This window comes from Prionailurus bengalensis, chromosome C2 (genome assembly GCF_016509475.1).
Source record: "Prionailurus bengalensis isolate Pbe53 chromosome C2, Fcat_Pben_1.1_paternal_pri, whole genome shotgun sequence".
NCBI lineage: Eukaryota > Metazoa > Chordata > Mammalia > Carnivora > Felidae > Prionailurus > Prionailurus bengalensis.
The window spans coordinates 128,638,787-128,657,401 of record NC_057350.1 but is presented as its reverse complement, the minus strand read 5'-3'; the positions used below and the strand labels follow the sequence as shown (position 1 = coordinate 128,657,401).

The window sequence follows — 18,615 nt, the reverse complement described above, 5'->3', positions numbered from 1 at the left end:
GAGAATTATTCCCTCATGTGCCTTCCCATCCAACAGAGCAAATCACTCCTTCTCTGTGGTCCTTCCTCATGCCTGCATTGGAGAGAGCCAGTGACTCTGAGAGCACTTTGCAATTATATGAATGCAGTGGCCTTGGGCCTTCTGGTCCAGACTTCTCTTCCAGCAGGAGGATCGTCCTCACTGGCAAAAACCCTGCCTTCTGTAACACCATTCCACTGCCTTTTCTTCCGGTCTCCCTCCATGGGGCTGGTCACTATGCTCTACGTTAATAGCTTTCCTCTCACATAACCGAAGACGAGTTAAATAATCATCACCATAATTACCTCTGAGCATCAGAAGGCAACGCTCATGAAGTGATGTCTGAAAAGCTGGGAGGAATAGTTTAAAATTCCCAGGAATGAAAGCACCCATCCCTATGCCCCCCTGACTTTCCCTCCTTTGGTTCGCCTCAGAGGTCGGCATCTCCTGCTCTCTTGGCTAAGTGGGAGAGCTGGTGTGACAAGCTGTCACCTGTCGGTCCTGGAAGGCTCTTCTGGAAGGCTCTGCTCCCGCTGGGATTGGTGGTGGGGGGCGGGGGGGAGGTGGCCATGACAGGCCAAACTCTGTGTTCAGTGAGGCCCAACAGCACAAGGTGGCAGGAGGGCTGAGGCGCTTTGCCAGCAGGCCGGGCTCCACCACTTTACATGCAGGAGGGAGCAACTCAACAGCTGTCACTGGCAGCCCCTGGGGTCTGCTCCAGACTTGGCAGAGAGGACACCTTCAGACTCCCAATCCGCCTCTTTGAAATTCAGAAGAACCGCACTTTCGAGTCCCCTCCCCCTCTCCCTGACACAAACATACACACAGAAGATAAGCCCTAATTCTCTTACTCACAGACCTACACAGCCAAGCTTTCTGTCTCCCACTCTCCTCTCACACATATTGATAAGTTCTTACGGAGCCCCATTCTCTCTCTTATGCGCGCGCACGCGCGCGTGCACACACACACACACACACACACACACACACAGTCACCTGAATTAAACTCCTGCTCTCTCCTGCCCCACTTCACCCAGTTTCTGCTTCTGAGGGAGCAGAAACCCCTCCGCGGGGCTGCCAGGCCTTCTCCAGGCGTGGCATCCACCCCAATGGTGGACACTGGCCTCCAGGTGTTTGCTAACTCCCGGTTCACTGGCTGAATGTTCCACCTGTCTTCCCAGCCATGGGTGCCTTACAGATAAAACCAGTGAGCTCATGCATGTTCTGGGGGATGGTGAGAACAAAGCACCCTGTTGCTGCAGAGGCCCAGGCCTGCCCTCCAGGCATTTGTCATGTTGCTGGCATTTGAGCTGAGGACATCTCCCACCACAAAAGCCTGTGGTCCTCAGGGGAAATCAGGACTGTCTTCTTTGCAGGAAGCTGGATGTGCATCTGGGGAGGTCCTGGCCGGGCAGCCGTTATTCCTCTCAGGCCCTGGTCAGGAAACCAGATATAAATACGCTTTGCTGCTTGCTCCTTTTTCTGTCACTCGCACTCAGATTAACCACTTACACATTTTAAAGGTATTTTTGCCAAAGTCCAACATGCGTCTCTGGTGATTGGAACAGATCGTGAGAGCGGTCAGTGTAAAAATAGCCTCCTTCAGCAGAGGCTTGAGGCAGATGCAGAGGGGAGGGAGGGAGCCTCCTGTATTGTGCCGGCAGAGCCCAGACAGAGAGAAAGGCCAGGGAGGGAAAGCCGGCTAGTTGGCAGGAAGAAATGAAAATGAGGATCGTATTTGTTCTAGAGGTTGATGAGCTGTGGAGGGCTGCATTGACGTGTGTCCCCCACTTCACCCTGGGGCGTGGAGTGGCATTGGTGCCCTGCCCGCCACCCCTTTCCCACACTCACCCTTGGGACTGCCAAGCTGCAGCCATGCTGGGGTCCCCCTTGCATCCTCGCTCTTACCTCCCCCCCCCCCCCCCCCGGCACCCGTGCACGCTCCTCTCTGCCTGGACTTTCCTCCTCCCATCTCTTTGCCTGATCAACTTCTACTCGTCCTCTGGGACTGAGCAGATGGTGAAGCCACAGATCCCAAATGTGTGGCATGCCAGGCCCTGTCCCAAGCACTGTGTGGGCAGTAACCCATGTTCTGACTGTATAGGTGTGATCATTTCCCCCACTGCGCCAAGGAGAAAGAGTGGTACAGAGAGGTTATGTGACTGGCCCCAGGTCACACAGGTTGGAAGGGGCAGTACTTGTATCCAAACCCAAACAAAGGCTCTAGGTGCCCTTAACCCCACAGGACACTGGCCTTCTGGCTGCTGCTGGGCTCCTTCCCCGCCCACTACCTGTGTCAGGGAATCTGTATCCCCTGCGGTTAGGGAGGCCATATCCCCATTTTAAGTGTCTGTTGTCTTATCTGCCTCCCCACTCCCTGTGCAGCTTGAGGGCGGGAACCATGGCTGGCTCATCTCTGGGACACCAGCTCCTCAAAAAGTGCCTGGCACAAAGCAGTGCTCACTGCCTAATGTTGACAGGGCAAATGAATGAATGGATGGATAGTCATCCCTTAAAACAGGCCAACGTCTGGCAGACAAGCTGAGGGCCAAGCAGAGAGCAGGTTGGAAGCATCCAGTGTGGGGTTGGAGGGCAAGGAGGAGACGCAGACCTAAAAGCGAGAAGTGTCTACCTCCAGCCTCGGAATGTCAACCTCCACTGAAAGGCAGGGGGGGAATAGCTGGCACCTGCAGAGACCTCAGCACCGGCCCATTAAACCCAGTGCAGCCCCAGGGCTGTCTGCAAGCTGCAGGGTGAGGAAACTGTTCCCCCCACCCTCAACCCCCTGCAAGAGGTGAAACACAAGGAAAGTGATCTTGTAGTAGGAGGCTCCCACTTTTGTGTTTGTTTTGCTTCTGCCGACCCAATGTTATGAAGGCTACAAATGCTGTGGAACAAAGACAGCCACACCTGACATCTCCTGGCTCCTTTAGCCAATCTCCTGTAGTAGGGAATTGGGTGTTGGGGTGCATGTACACCATTTACACCCCCTCTACCACCCACATTCCAACAGTGACATTAAGATCGGTGTGCAGGGAGTTGGGGACTAACGAAGCTTCGGTACAGCCATGGCCTCACGGTGGTGTGTCCACTTATGGCGTGAGACCAGCACAGGTCACACAAATCCTCCTTGAGCCCCTGTCTGCAGGTGCGTAATGGAGGCCTGCCCATGGGGCTCGGGCTATCCTGGATTTCCTAACTCACCGGACATGAGGGCAGGAGAGTGGAAAGCACGTGCATGCTGAGTTCATTTTCTCCTGCTTTCGACTAGAAACCTGACAGTTGGGCTGACTGGCTTCTCCTTCTTCCAGGGAGGGAAGATCCCCGTGAGATGGACAGCTCCAGAGGCCATTGCCTACCGCAAGTTCACTTCTGCCAGCGATGTCTGGAGCTACGGGATCGTCATGTGGGAAGTCATGTCATTTGGAGAGAGACCCTACTGGGATATGTCCAACCAAGATGTGAGTGTCAGCGGTACCCGGTCGCCACAAACCCCCATCGAACGGTTCCCACAGCCAGTGGCATGCCAGCCCCTCCTCTCTGGTTTCAGCTCAGGGCCTCACAACCTGAACTTGAGATGTCCAGGCAGGAGATACAGGAACCCCCTTGGCAGCAGTGTTTGAACTAATCAAAGAGTCCAGCATGGAGATATGACAATCCCGATACCCCCAGAGCCTGTAAAGGTACCTGGGCCAACCCGGGAGCTCCAGGGCTGGTTCCTAATGGCTGTGGGCCATGAAACACAGCAGGCCCAAATGAAGTAGGAGATTCTGCCCTGCTTCAAAGCGTGCAGCCCCTGTTGTTGTCCTTCTGACAGAGGCGGAACAGAGCTAGTCTGTGGGCGGGGCCTCTGACAGATGTGCTGTGTTGAACCAGTGGCAGTTTCTTTTTTTTTTTAATTTTTTTTTAACGTTTATGTATTTTTGAGACAGAGAGAGACAGAGCATGAACAGGGAGGGTCAGAGAGAGGGAGACACAGAATCTGAAACAGAATTCAGGCTCTGAGCTGTCAGTACAGAGCCTGATGCGGGGCTTGAACCCACAAACTGCGAGATCGTGACCTGAGCTGAAGTCGGACACTTAGCCGACTGAGCCACCCAGGTGCCCCGAGTGGCAGTTTCTATGTAGCTCACACCTCTCAACTTTAAAGAGAGGAACTGGAAAGGGCCCTTCTTTCCTGAGAGTCTACTCTTCTGGGGGCCTGTCACCTGTCACTGAAGGAGGAGCTGAGCAAGCTTCCCAAAGTTGGTCAGATTCAGATGGCCAGCAGGAGTGGGACCCTGTCTCTGGGGAGTTGATGAGCACCCCTCCAGGCTTTAAGCGTCTAAGGTGCCTTAAGCAGAGGTGTTCCAGATGAGACCCTTTGCTTCATAACTATTAAGCGGTGAGGAAGCCTTTTGAGGATGATTTGCTTTGTTAAGGCCCCAGTCGAAAGTCCTATCTGAATTTCCATACTGCCTTTGATCCTGGGCTGTTTCCGCCCCGCCCCCCCACCATTCCGCTTTTGTATTTTCAATACATACCCTCCCCCTGGAGCTGAGAGGGTTGCAAAACTTGCATTCCTCTGTTCTTACTCTTCCCATCTCCCCGGGGGGCAGTTATTATCTTTCCCAACCTAGCAGCAGGATGAGGCAGGGCTCTCCCCAGTCCAGATCTGCTCCACTGGGCAATCAGCTGCACCATAAGCACCTCCATGCTTGGTGGCTCCGGGGCCCTGTTAACTGGAGAAATCTGGCCTCAGTGAGCCCTCTCTCCAGCCCGAGGTTTAGAGCCATGGCAGGTGCTCAGGCGAATGAGAAAGGTGGTGATCTGGGAGCTGGGCTCCTGCTGTGAATGTGTGCCCTGATCCCATGGGTGCGGTGGCGTCAGCCCAGGGCAGGTGAAACGGCTGCATTGTTAACCAGGTCCCAGGGCCACGTGTGGCGTGTAGGCCCCCTCTCATCTATGATTATCCCCGCCTCGCCTCTGCCCCGTAGCATGTCAGAGCAGTAAGTGTCAGAATTGATGCCGAGGCTGCACTCATGAAATCAGCCGCACCCGGCTGCATCCATACCGTCAGCTGGAGCAGTCATAAATGTGATCCAGGAAACAGGGAGGCCCTTTTCTGAGACTCTAATCCTATTAAGAACAATTCAGCACACATAGAATGGATTATGAAACTGACAGGCAAGATTTGACATTCAAGATCTTCTCAGCAAATGAATTCACCTCTGCTGAAAACAAATGGAATTTCTGATATTAGACTTCCAGAATTCCCAGATCATTCATTCAGCAAACACTCATTGCTGCTAAGCATTGTGCTTGCCGGTTCCATTCTCAGCTGTTCCCAGTCCAGCGGCACCTACTACATGGGGCTGTGGGAACATTTAGGCGAGGCGGGGAGGTAAAAAAGCCTTCCCAGATATTTGATGCTTGAGCTGGGTCTCAAAGGGAAGAGGAACATCTGCAGATTAGCAGTTTATTCCAATTTTGTTGTATTTCTCCAACATGAGGCCCCTAAGCATTGTCCCAAGTGCATTTGTGCTCTGGGTGGAAAGCGGGGTGGGGGGTGCCTTTGGCCCACTCAGAACCGGCCTGGCCTGAGAGGGAGCCAGGAGAGGCCGCAAGTGGCCGGGCTAGAGCCACACTCATCAGAAACCGCAGAGGTGGTGGCAGTAAAGGGTTCTACAGATGACAGTTGAAAGGCCTTAAGAAAGGGAATTGCAGAGGCAAGTCGGAGTGCTGGTAATTGGGCTTCCGGAGCCCAGGAAGGTCTTTGAACATGTACAGAGAGTTTGTCAGCCAGAGAGAGAACTTGGAAGTTCTGCTGCTTGGATCTGATTGACAGAGATAATGAGAGTGGCAGTGTCTGTGGAGAGGAGCTGTGGTTTTACTGAAACATCAGAGCTCAACTTAACCCCCTCTGCCCTGGTTCCTCCACTGCTCCGAGCTTCTCCACTTCACTCTCCCCTGCGGAAGGTGGAGCAGGTACCGCCCAGCTCACTAATAGGAAATGCGGTCTGAGCGAGGCGAGGGGCCCTCTTATCCCCCAGGAAGCTCTAGTCACTTCCCCGAGGCACATGAGTCAGAGCGTCTGCCCCGTTCCCACCCAACCCATCCAACCCCAGCCCCCAGCACGTGCCTTCTCCGGGTACAGGGGAAACAAAGGCAGCCCCTCTCCCCTCCCTGCCCCGGCTCTTGAGGGCCCAGAGCATCGGCTTACGCTGGCCCTCAGAGGCCCGAAAAGTTGCTGCAGACCACTCCAAGTGAGGTGGCAGCCTGCTCTGCTTGGGTGACAGTGGCCTCTCTCGGGCTGGTTCTCTTCACCACCACACCCTCACTCTTGCTTCTCTCTGGAAATGCCATCTGATCTCATTCTAATCACCAGTGTTTTCAACATTCGTTTATCTCATTTTGTTACAGACCAAGGAAGGGGGCCCAGGTCTGACCCCAGTTTTCAAGTCTGCTCAGAAGAATACCTTACACCCCCCACCTTGGGCCAAATCTTTCCACACAATTCAAACACGGTCACTGGTGTTTACAGCCATCAGGTGGTCGGATGGAAGGGGCTTCTCCATGTCTCCTTCCAGTTTCCCACGCCTGCTAGCAAGGCAGGTGTGACAGAGAATGATCCCAAAACCCCATTAGAGGACCACAGTTATTTTTTTTGAAATAATGATGTTTTAATTTGATTACAAGTTCTATACTCAGGAAATTTGGAAAACACCCAGATTCTTAAAGAGAGTAAACCCCTCCAAAGGCATAGCACTTCAACGAAAGGCTTGGGTAGATAGATGCTACCCACACATCAATTAATGACTTAGGTAATTTTTTCTTTGGGGTGGAAGGTAAAGGTTTTTGTTTTTTTTTCCCAATGTGCAAGAGGCATCAATGCTCCCAGAATAGCAGCTTGAGTAATGACAACAAAATTATGTAGAAGAGATAGCAAATGGCACGAAGTCCCATTTTGTAAACATGAGCATGGCTATCCTATATCCTGAAAGGTGAGAAATATGAATCTGGCCATTAATCAACCCCCCACTATGTGCTTCGTGCTTCTCAAAACACTGTGGCCCTAGATCTGCAGTGACCAGCAGCAGAACAGTAACCTCCTTTGCAGGGACAAGTACCGTAGTAGATGTGGCAGGAATGACAGCCTCCATCTGACGAAGATATTCCCTCTACCATTCCTTCATGTGTATGGTGCTCAACATCACCTCACTGTGCCGTGTAATCTTTTTAATAACCCTATCTGTGCAATTTCCAGAAGTCAAGTGACTCTCCCAAGGTTCTGGAGCTAATAAGTGAAACTAGGATTTGAACCCAGGCCTCCAGTGTCTTCGCCCCTAGCTACAATGCCACACCATCACCAGCACCATGTGGGGGTCTGCACTCCTGGCCGACCCACAGGGAGGAGGGATCAGTGGTTCTGATATCCTCTTAAAAAGAAACCGTACCAGACAGGCACAGGAAATACAAAACAAATGGCAGGATAGTCTTCAAAATTTCCAGTGAGGTGGCATGCGGAGGAGACAGGGGAAGCGTAGCTAAGTTGCATTTAGCCCCGACCTCACAGACGGAAGACTCAGTCCATGTATGGGTCCCCCAGTCTCTTGGTGCTCTGCCAGGAGTGGTTGGGCCAGCTGGTCACACCATGGAGATGTGCCCCCTGACTCCAGTACTCCTTCCTGTTACAGGAAGACGAGAGGAAAACTTGTCAGTGGGAAGAATTAACTACTTGGGGCTCTGGCACCACATAATTTGAGCAGAGATGCCAACAGTTTAGGGCAACATGAGCTGCCCTGCACTGGAAGACTTTGGGGTCCCCGATCCCCATGAGAAGTTGAATATGGACACTAGCCCTTCCTGCTGGCCCTGCCTAGCTTGTCCTTAAGGAACCCAAAATGAGCTTGGGGGCCATTCAGTGGATAATCCCACTTATCTCCACAGTGAGTGGGGGCTCTGTGACAGGGCCCCCAGGTCTGGCTGCCTAGAAGGAGCTGGAAAGGGTGCCAGTTTATGAGCCAGGCTGATGCGAATGATGCCTGGCCACTCCTCCTCCTGGATTACTTGGTTTAGCTCCATACCCCTGTTTCCTGCCGTGAAGACATCAAACAGCTCCAAGGACTACTCTTCAGGTCGAGATTACGATGGCAGCCCCACAGAGGCCTCGGGAAAGTGGGCTTCAAGGTGTTCTAAACTTAAAAATCAGACACCTCTATGATTTATTCTCAGTCCTGCCATTTCCTAGCTGTGGGTCCTCAGGCAAGTTACTCCACTGTGTGTGCCTCTATTTCCTCATGGGGAAAATGGACTGTAATGCCCTCCTTAGAGGAAAGCAGGTAATTTGATTGACAGGAGTTTGGCGGGGGTAAAAATTTATCGGTGAAGCAACATACTATTCAAAAGTGCACGTTCCCAGTCACCAGTTTGTGTATAGAACTGATACCAGTGTGGTTTGTATCCTTGTTTGTTTTTCCACCACCTAGAATAGAAGGAATAATACACCTTGATTATCTCTAATGACTTCAGGTCATATCTCATGCCCCACTCCATGTCCTATATCCTGGGCATAGAATTTGTAAAAATACAAACTGATTGAAAATACTTTCTGACCGATCTACAAAGTTTAAAAAAAAAAAAGAAGAAGAAGAAGAATCCGTTGAAATGAATCTGACATTTTTTAAAGTAGAGGTAAAAACACCTGAAAATCTCTGAACTCCAAATTATTTCCTTTGTTGTTGAAGGTGCTTGAACTGTTTATTTTAATATAAAATCAATGTATAATTATTATAGAAAGTAAGAACACAAACGAGCATGAAAAGCACTCATGTGTCTACCTGCCCAGAGGCAACCGCCATTTAATGCCATGCCATCTATTTTTCCGAGGTCTTTTTTATGCATGTGTATAATTACTGTTTTTTTGTTTTGTTTTGATTTTTGTTTTTACAAAAGCAAGATTATACTATACCTGCAGTTATGCAGCCTGCTCTTTTCCCTAAGATTACAGTGTGAGTATATTTCCATTTCAATAGATACATTTTTACATCACTTAAAGGTGCTCATTGTACACCAGGCCTTCCATCATGGTAGGAGGGCACCGTAATAAATTCCCATGTTTAGCACTGGGTCGTTGACAGTTATTTTTGCTATTACAAAAAGCACAGAGCGGTCATAATCTATTTAAATGAATTGGAAATTAAGATATAAAGTGTGAAATAAGCTCTTGCAACCATATGAAAAGCAGACCAAACTATGTAAAGATTCTAAGATCTTGACAAAATTATCCCCTGGAGCCTGCAAAAATTACCAAAACCTCATTGGCTATATTCACTTTAGTTCACCTTGTTATTTTGACCGTCGTCATTGCACTTAACTGATTTGTGTAGTCAAATTCTCTTCAAGCCAGTTCATGTTGCTGCATCATGAAGGGCAAGGCAAACAATGCACAGGAAGCATCGAGAGTGGCCCTAGCATGGAGTAGGCTCTCTGTTAAAGGCTGATTCCTTCCCTCCTTTCTCTTCTCTTAGCAGTGTAAGGATGAGGCCACCACAGGCTTTGGTGGGGGTCCTTTATTTTTTTTTTTAACTTTTTTAACGTTTATTTATTTTTGAGGGACCGAGCACAAGCGGGGGAGGGGCAGAGAGAAAGGGAGACACAGAATCCCTAGCAGGCTCCAGGCTCCCAGCCATCAGCACAGAGCCCGTCAGGGGCTTGAACTCACAAACTGTGAGATCATGACCTGAGCTGAAGTCGGAATCTCAACCGGCTGAGCCACCCAGGCTTCCTGATGGGGGTCCTTTATAAAGAACAAATGTCCACTAGGTTTCCTGTGTGCCATCTCATCGTCACTGCCAGCTGCAAAATTGGGCCTGATGTCCTCTTAAAGAGAGGAGAAGCTCAAGCTATTCACCAGCTCATTCTTCAGTAAGCATTTACAGAGATCTAGTGTGTGCCAGGCCTCACTGCGGGTATTAGGGACAGTCTAGGGGGGAAAGCCAAGTACACGTCAAATCCATTATGGAGAGAGGTATATGAGCACAGAATGAGGGAGGCTCCATCCTTGGGAGCTACTTTGTGAATGACTGGCGGGTGTCTCATCACCCAATCATACCCGTTCCCATGTGTGTCACTACAGGTCATCAATGCCATTGAGCAGGACTACCGGCTGCCCCCACCCATGGACTGTCCAGCTGCTCTACACCAGCTCATGCTGGACTGTTGGCAGAAGGACCGTAACAGCCGGCCCCGCTTTGCGGAGATTGTCAACACCCTGGACAAGATGATCCGGAACCCGGCAAGTCTCAAGACTGTGGCAACCATCACCGCCGTGTGAGTCTCGTGGAATAGGGTGGTTCGTAGGTGTGGGTGGTCTCATAACTAGGGGCAGGCCCAATAGCAAGGCTGCTAGCCTTTTGATCTATTGAGAGCAAGGGTGAGGTGGCTAACCTTATCCACTAATGGAAGAGATTCCAAGACTTCCTGTTTCCTTTTTCCTTTTCATCTTTCTAAAATATTCCCTGCCTACAGCATGGGCTATAGACAGATATCAAGATACCTGTCTGGGTCTCCACTGTCTGCTGGCTTCAGATGGGCTGGGCACTGGGCTCTGTAATAATTGAATGTGTCTGATAGGAGTGGTATGAGGCCCCACTTCTGGGAGATCCTGTTTCCAGAAGGCACACTTTTTGTTAACCACACAAGGTAGAGCCGCAGACTTGGAACCTTGGCCAATCTATTAGCCGCTAAAGGCCCTGATTGCTATGGGACACAGAAATAAAAAGCCATCGGATTTGTTATGAGCAAATGCACAGAACAATTTTCATCTCCTGTCAGTAGCTGTCAGCTGTATATTATTCCTCTACATTGCAGTGTTAACTGATTTATTAATATTTCAACCAAAGTTTATTGCGCATGTATGTGCTAAGCACTGTGCCCCTTGCTGGCAGTATAAAATGAATAAGATAGACATGATTCGTGTCCTCATGGAACTTTGAATCATTTAGGAGGGGCAAGACCAGATGATCACCCAAAGAAATGCAAAATTGAGACCTTAATAGCCACTGTAGCAGGGAGGTGCGTGGTGTTGGAGAGCATGGATACATGCGATACCTGGTGTCAGGGAGGCATCTCTGATAAGTGTTATTCCAGTTGAGCACTGAAGGGAGGAAATGCATGAATTGAATGAAAGGAAGATGGGAATCAAGGGACAAGTGTTCCAGACCAAGGAACAGCATGAACAGAGGCTCGAGGGTAGGAAGGACAGGGCCAGTGTGTTCTGAGTCCAGTCTGTGAGGGGACTGGCTCAGGGCTGAGGCTGGCAAGGTGAGCAAGGGCCAGACGCTCAGAACATGTGGGCCCTGCTAAGAATTCTGGGCTTGATTTTCAGAGTAGCGAGCACCCATTGAAGGATTTGACACAAATCAGGGTCAGGGTAAAGGTTATGGACATGATCGCACCTGCAGTTTTCAAAGAGCACCAGGCCACAGTGTGGACCTTATGTTGAGGGGAAGGAACATGCATGAAGACCGACAGGAGAATATTGCAGGAATAATGGCAGAGAAGATAGGGTCTTCAGTCAGGGTAATGATGCAGAAAGAGGTGGATGAGTATGAGATATTTTGGAGGTCAAATCTTTAATTCTTGGTGAAGGACTGGGCATGGGTGTTGGGAGTTGAGGGATATATTAAGGTGGCACCCTGCTTTGTGGATTGGATAGTGAAGTGTCTGCTTTGAGAATATCCCAGAGAAGATCAGCAGAGAGATGCTCTGTTCCAATTAGCTGAGGATAGAACCAGGAAAAAAAAAAAAATGGTACCAATAGATTTGGGAAGGTTGTAGTGAACTTTATATATTTTTAATGGTGAAACTTTGGATGGTAAAGCTCCTAGGTTCCAGTTTACAAAGGAGTTATGGGCCTTCTCTTCCCTCCAGACTTCATGCTGTGTCAGTCTAGCTGTCTGAGCTGACTGATGCGAGACAGGGCCCGTAGGCAGGGGTACCAGCCATCTCGCCTCCAGAAGTTATGCCCGCTCAGGATTCTGTAAGGCAAGAAGGGTCAGCACAGGGCTCCCCTGTAATCTTCATCCTGTCAGGAAAGAATTCTCATCCTACATGAAGTCTGCTATCTGCCCAGAGTGTGGCTCTATCCACGCACCTTTGCAGCTGTGGGGTTACCTGCTTCTCTCTCTCTCTTTCTCTCAGGCCTTCCCAGCCCCTGCTAGACCGCTCCATTCCAGACTTCACGGCCTTTACCACCGTGGATGACTGGCTCAGTGCCATCAAAATGGTCCAGTACAGGGACAGCTTCCTCACCGCCGGCTTCACCTCCCTCCAGCTGGTCACCCAGATGACATCAGAGTAAGTGATGAGAATCTCCTCTCTGTACCCCGTGGATGGGGATCAAGGCTCCTTCCCTGCTATTGCTCATGGTACAAGTCTTGATTTCTGCCTCACCCCCAGAGCTCCACTTCTGTATAGAATCAGATCTGGTGGCGAAGCGCCCTGGAAAGATGGAGGGGTGGGGTGGGGAGGCTGAGGTCCAGTCTGGCCCCAAATGAGAGTTCTTCAAAGTCACAGCCATATGTCATTTGCCTAATCATCAAGACTCTCTCCTCCGTTTGTTTTCAAACTTAACCCATCAAAAAGAGCATCCAGATGGAAAGAACACAGCCAGCCAGCACTTTCAACAACATAGCAGGAAGAGGCACTACACTGATTCAGCAACAATCTCAGACGTGTGGGGAGCTCATATTCGTACTTAGATAGCGCGTGTGAATAAGCATACATTTCCATCTCCCACAAATTATTTACCAGTCTGCAATTCCCACAGGAGTATGGAGGAATGCGAAAACTAAAATTATTCAAATAAGATGAGAGCCAGAAAGGGTCTTAAAGATCCATTAGTCCGTCATTTCCCCAAGAATGTTCTGAGCAGCACCAGTTCTGGGAAATGTTAATAGGTTCTCCTTGGAAAAAAGGTCCCATGGTCAAATAAATTTGGGATATACTGCGTACTTTATCACCCTTTTGGAGATTCACTACACATATTAGCATTCTAAAGGCCATGAGAAATCCTGAAATAAAGAAACCCATTTAAAATTATTAAATACTGTGGAACCATATTTTTGAGGGGCAGGGTTTCGTGGAACTGTAGTTTGGGAGATACTCATCTACTTGTACTCATTCCATTCAGCACATTCAGAAAGTAGGTGAATTAGTGCCTGAACACTCAGTGCTCACGAGTGGCAAAGCAGGGCCTGAGGGCTGCTTTCCTGATGGCTAATTCAGTCTCCTTCTAACAGTCCACCCGAGGGGTACAGCGATGCCCATACATGGTGGCACACTGGACTCACCTGGGAATCTTTAAAAAAATATTGTTGCCTGGGGCACCTGGGTGGTTCAGTCAGTTAAGTGTCTAACTTTGGCTGAGGTCATGATCCCACAGTTTGTGGGTTTGAGCCCCGCATCAGGCTCTGTGCTGACAGCTGGGAGCCTGGAACCTGCTTCAGATTCTGTGTGTGTGTCTCTTTCAAAAATAAACATTAAAATTTTTTTTCTTAAACATACTGATGGCTGATTTCCATGCCTAGATCTTCTGGTTTAAGTGGTATGAACTGACACCTGGGCATCAGGGCATTTAAAACTCCCCAGATGATTCTAACATGCAGCCAAGGCTGGGAACAAGTTGGCAAGGGTCAAATTTTGAATAGACACATCCCCCCAGAGGAGACTTCACCAGCTGCCTGGGCCACAACGTTTATAGACAACATGGGGGTTGGTGACTTGTGATACACATTTCCCAAGGTAGAGGACTGGTCGGTCCTCCAGGCAATTGTCAAACACTTACTGATCGCCTGATACATGTCAGGCACAGTGCTAGGTGCCAGGATTCCCTCTCGAGGTGGGCCAGTTGCTGAGTCCCAAGGGAGAGGCAGGGTCCCATCCAGCCCCAGCAGTTGAACCTCAGAGGAACAGCTTCTGTCCCAGACTCCTGCTTTGCAGTCAGTCTTCCTGGAGTCCCACTCTACCTCTTTTTTTTTTTTTTTTTAATGTATTTATTTTGAGAGAGAGTGCACAAATGAGCTGGGGAGGGGCAGAGAGAGAGGGAGAATCCCAAGCAGGCTCCGTGCTGTCAGTGCAGAGCCTGACACAGGCTCAAACTCATGAAAACCATGAGATCATGACCTGAGCTGAAACCAAGAGTGGATGCTCAACTGCTCAACCAACTAAGCCACCTAGGCGCCCCCACTCTACCTCTTTGAGGTTGATTCTTGCCAGAAATGACGGAAGCTCCACTTTCCCTAGGGAGATGGCTTGAATGTGCATCTAGCCTAGCATCCACTAAACAACAGAATTCATTTTTTAAATGTGAGTTCATTTTCCGTTGATGCCATATAAAGGCAGTCCCTGCCACTATGAATTATTGTCAGGCACCACCATCACCAACAAAAGCAGCACTTACCAGTGGAAAAGCAGCTTCCCCATCTTGCAGAGCTGGCACGGATGCCCTAGATGACCGGAGAGCCCAGGTTCAGGGGTGGCAATGGGTGCTCATGCTGGTGGGGCTGCGCCTGCTTCCTCACTGTGATGTGGCTGAGTATGGAGCCATCACCCCCTAACCCCCCACAACTGGAGGAATCCAATGGAGCAATTTCCTCAGTCTGGAAAAGGAAAAATTAAGGGATTTAGTTCAAAGTAAAAAATGCCCACACACTATTGGAGCAATTTAGTTTGTTTCTTGAGAGATAAAAGATGGAAAAAGAACATGAGCTACTAAATAAAATAGATTGCAGGACAATTTGTGAATTCAGAATTCAAGCGTGCCTCTCAGAAGTGTTTGCTGAAAAGACATGGACAATTTGACAATCTGAGCCAGCTGCAGCTCTGAGGGGGTTGACCGCCAGCTGTAAGGGGGTGTTGAGAGCACAGGAGCCTGGTGCAGCCTCGTGGGTCTGGTGCACAAAGTGATCTGCTATGCCAGGGGCAGGGGTCTTTGGGGGAATATAGTCAGGACCTTAGAACAGTTCTGAGAGCAGCCCCACAGGGTGGCTGAAAACCAAGTAGTCTTGAATTTGAACCCCAGTTGCACCACCAGTTAGTTACCTGCTGTGTGATCTTGAGCATGTTGCTTAACTTCTCTGAGCCCTACTTGTCTTGTCCATAAATGAGCAAAAAATAAGAGTACCCATCTCATTGGTTTGTGGTGAAAGGTTAATGGAATAATGTATACAAAGCACTTGGCCTATTGCCTGCCTACAGAATGCACGCAAGAAACAATTGCTGTTAAATTATTATTACTGACCTTGAGTGGTTTGTCAATTTTCATGAACTGCTTCCTTAGCTATACATGAGATAGTATATGGCACATGAGAAATACTTGAGCAATGCTATAACATTATTATTATTATTAACTAGGGAAAGATGCATGGGTCTCCCCAAAATTAAGACTCACAGCTTAAAGATGAGTACAATCCAAACCCCTATCCTAAACATATTACTTAGATTCCTGCTTGGGCAGATATTTGAAAGTTATTTTGAGATCACCCTTCTTAAAAATTCATGACATTAAAATTCAAACAGAGGCAGAGAATGGAAACTCAGGGGAAAAACATCAGAAAACCCAGCAAACCCCACATCTTTTCAATCTCAGTGGGTGATCACTAATTTAGGCAGAAAGCTCCGCAGCATAACTGAAGCCCCATATCGTGTGTGCGTGGAGTGTTAAAACACACACATACACACGCGCACGCGCGAAAGTTCCAGTCTGCCTAGGGTCATGGAAACAATGAAGGGGCTGCTCCAGCCAACACCCATACGTGAGGAACAGGGCACGACACTTCCAGGATTGTCTAAGTTGGGAGGGGGCCATTGGAGAGGAGGGCCACTGCATGAAGCAAATGAGATTAAGCAAGAAAATACCTATGTAGGCATTTGCCAAAGACTTGGGTAATCTGAGTGTTGGATTTTAAACACTTTTATTTGCCTACCCACCTAATTCAAGAGCTTGCCTTCTGTGATGAGTTGTGATCCTTGAAAAGCTGCCGTAACACTAACGTGCCCTTTTTTGTGACTTTTTCCCTCCTAGAGACCTCCTGAGAATAGGGGTCACCTTGGCAGGTCATCAGAAGAAGATCCTGAACAGCATTCATTCTATGAGGGTCCAGATGAGTCAGTCACCAACGGCAATGGCATGAGAACTCTCATTTTCTGGGGGGAGGAGAGGAAGGAAAAGGACCATGCTCAAGAGGGAACCAGAGGTTGACCACTGTGGAGTGTTCTGGAAAGAGTGGCTTCTCAGCTAAGAAATACATTACATCAGTGAAGAAGAGACTGGACCTGTTCTTTATAGGCAATCTTCATTTCTTAGTGACAGAAGCATGTATAAGATGCCGTGGGAAACCAAAACATAATAATAAAAATATGAAAGGGTGATGTTCGACAGAAGTGAAGACAAAACAGTATGCATCGGGGCAACCAAGAGTAAACTCCGCTCCCACTCGGGGCTGGAGTCACCGATCCACAGGAAGAAAGGGAAGGAGGTAGAGGGAAGAAACAGAGGCAGTTTTCCATTTTCTTCCTCACCAATGACATTCTTTTCTTTTCTCCTTTTGTACTCCTCCCCACGAGCCCTCTCCCTTCTCCCACATCCATTTCCCTTTGCTCATGACTCGTGTAGGGAAGTTTCTTCAAACAAACCCCAGCTCCTGAGTCTCCAGATGTCGTTCTGTCAGTTGCCAAAGGACTTTGCTGACCACTGCATGGGGGATCCAACCAATTCAATTAATGTCTTCATATTGAAGAAGAGATGTACCTTCAATTGAAAACCTTGTTTTTCTTTTGTTTGCATTTTCTGCAAAAAGGAAAAAGAAACCACAAATTGGAAAAAAAAAAAAAAAGAAAAACCTGTTTCCGTGTGCAGGAGCACACATATGTATGTCTGTGTTATAAAAATGACTGTGCTTGTTCGTAACAGATGCAAACAAGAAAGAAGAACCGGGAGATCTTTGCCCCTGGAAAATCCAAAGGGGCTGGAGCGTGTTGTTGGTTTGGTGTTCTGGTTGGCCCAGTTGGCCTATTGGCCCAATGGGGAGAGAGAGCAGGGAGAAAAATAAAATTAAAGGGGAAAAAACTCTCAGGAGCTTGCAAATTCAGACAGGAAACAGGTGAGTGGTTTGAATTGGATGCAGTGTGGGCCATTCTAGAATGATACTGACTGATTATTCTTGGTAACATCTGAAGAGAAGGAGAAGGAAAGTGTTTCTGGAGAATGTTCTTCCACATCCCTAGAATCTGTAATTCAAGAGATGGCAAGGGAGAATTCTTCTTACCTTATTTGTGGACTGGCTTAAGCCGTGTGGCATCCGAGGAATGTTTCAAATGTGTCTGTGTTTCTCCGCATTCCTTCTTGTACCTCATTGTTCAATTCACTTTTGTAAATTCCACCTAACATTTAAATATTTTTAATTTCTCCTTTTATCTTAATCTCCTTGCTAATTTTATCTGTCTAATTAAAATGAGCAGAAGCATGTCTGGGTTTACATAGAATGGTGTCAGCGTGTGTGTTCTCAGACCCCAGTGGGTCTGTCCTCAAGTTACAGGAAAATCCTTAATGACTGTCCTTCTTCCGCCTCATATGAGAGGGAAGGAATACATCCCGGATCCTGTGCCTCCCAAGAAGCACTATATATAAGAATCATTCTCACTGATGTGACCCAAAGGAAGAACTGAATGAATAAATATGAGGCTCTGAAGAAGTCACTGGCAGATAAATATAAACAATCACCGATAATACACCATCAGCCCCGATTTCAGTTTGCACATTGCATTTGTGATGTTCATATCCAGGCCAGTTTTGTAAAAGGCGCTAAAGACTATTTTAGACTGCTTGCTTGTGGTGTGTCTGTGAACAAGCAGTTGGAGGGGAGGGTGTGAGCCAGTAAAGGAGCCATAGTTCCCATGTGGCTTATTTAATGTAAATTGAAAGTGAGATGAGCCTTTTCCCCCTAGTCCTCGGTAACTTTGTACTTGAGGAGGTCTTACCTTCTGAAGCTCCTTCAAAGAGGCTCATGGGCCTACGGGTACAGCTCTGATGCAGGGGAGCCCGATCTGAAAGCATCACCCTTGTGCATAACCCCTAGGGGACAAAGGGAGATGGACAGAAGTATCTCAGAAGATTTGCATATGGTTACAAAGAGCCCCAACCCAGCATGTAGCGGGTAGAAGAGAAAACTTCCCCTTATTAATAGTGTAGCAATTCCATGCACAATTTGCTAATTACCCCAAAGACCTGAATCCATGAAGTGTCTTACAAGCCTAGGCAATTTGACTAATCTACTCTCAATTTTCCATAGGAATGAATTTTAATTTGTCACCAAATTTCTCAGGCAGCATCCTTAACCTGAAGTCTTCACTGTGCTTCCACCAGTGCCAGCCCACCTTCTGGCTGTCCACAAAGCAAGGTCAAGGTGAAAGTCAGGTCACACCCTTTGGTTTGGTTTCACCATAAGATCCCACAAAGGAGACAGAGAGTGTGTGTGAGAGAGAACCCAAGGGCACATGGGAAAGCACGAGGGGTCAGCAGAGCCAAGGCCAGGGCACCTGGAGGCATAGTTATCA

General features: G+C 48.5%; 1 protein-coding gene across 2 annotated transcripts in view; it reads left to right on the top strand.

Annotated features, from left to right (window-relative positions):
• EPHB1 (EPH receptor B1) overlaps positions 1-17,525 on the top strand; it is a 430,256-nt gene extending 412,731 nt beyond the window's left edge. For both annotated transcript variants that reach the window (XM_043595343.1, XM_043595344.1), the window contains exons 13-16: positions 3,330-3,479; positions 10,136-10,329; positions 12,202-12,357; positions 16,085-17,525. In XM_043595343.1, coding sequence (XP_043451278.1) covers positions 3,330-3,479; positions 10,136-10,329; positions 12,202-12,357; positions 16,085-16,193 — 609 coding nt within the window. In that variant the 3' untranslated portion in view covers positions 16,194-17,525. The remainder of the gene's footprint in view (positions 1-3,329; positions 3,480-10,135; positions 10,330-12,201; positions 12,358-16,084) is intronic.
• The last annotated feature ends 1,090 nt before the right edge of the window (positions 17,526-18,615 follow it).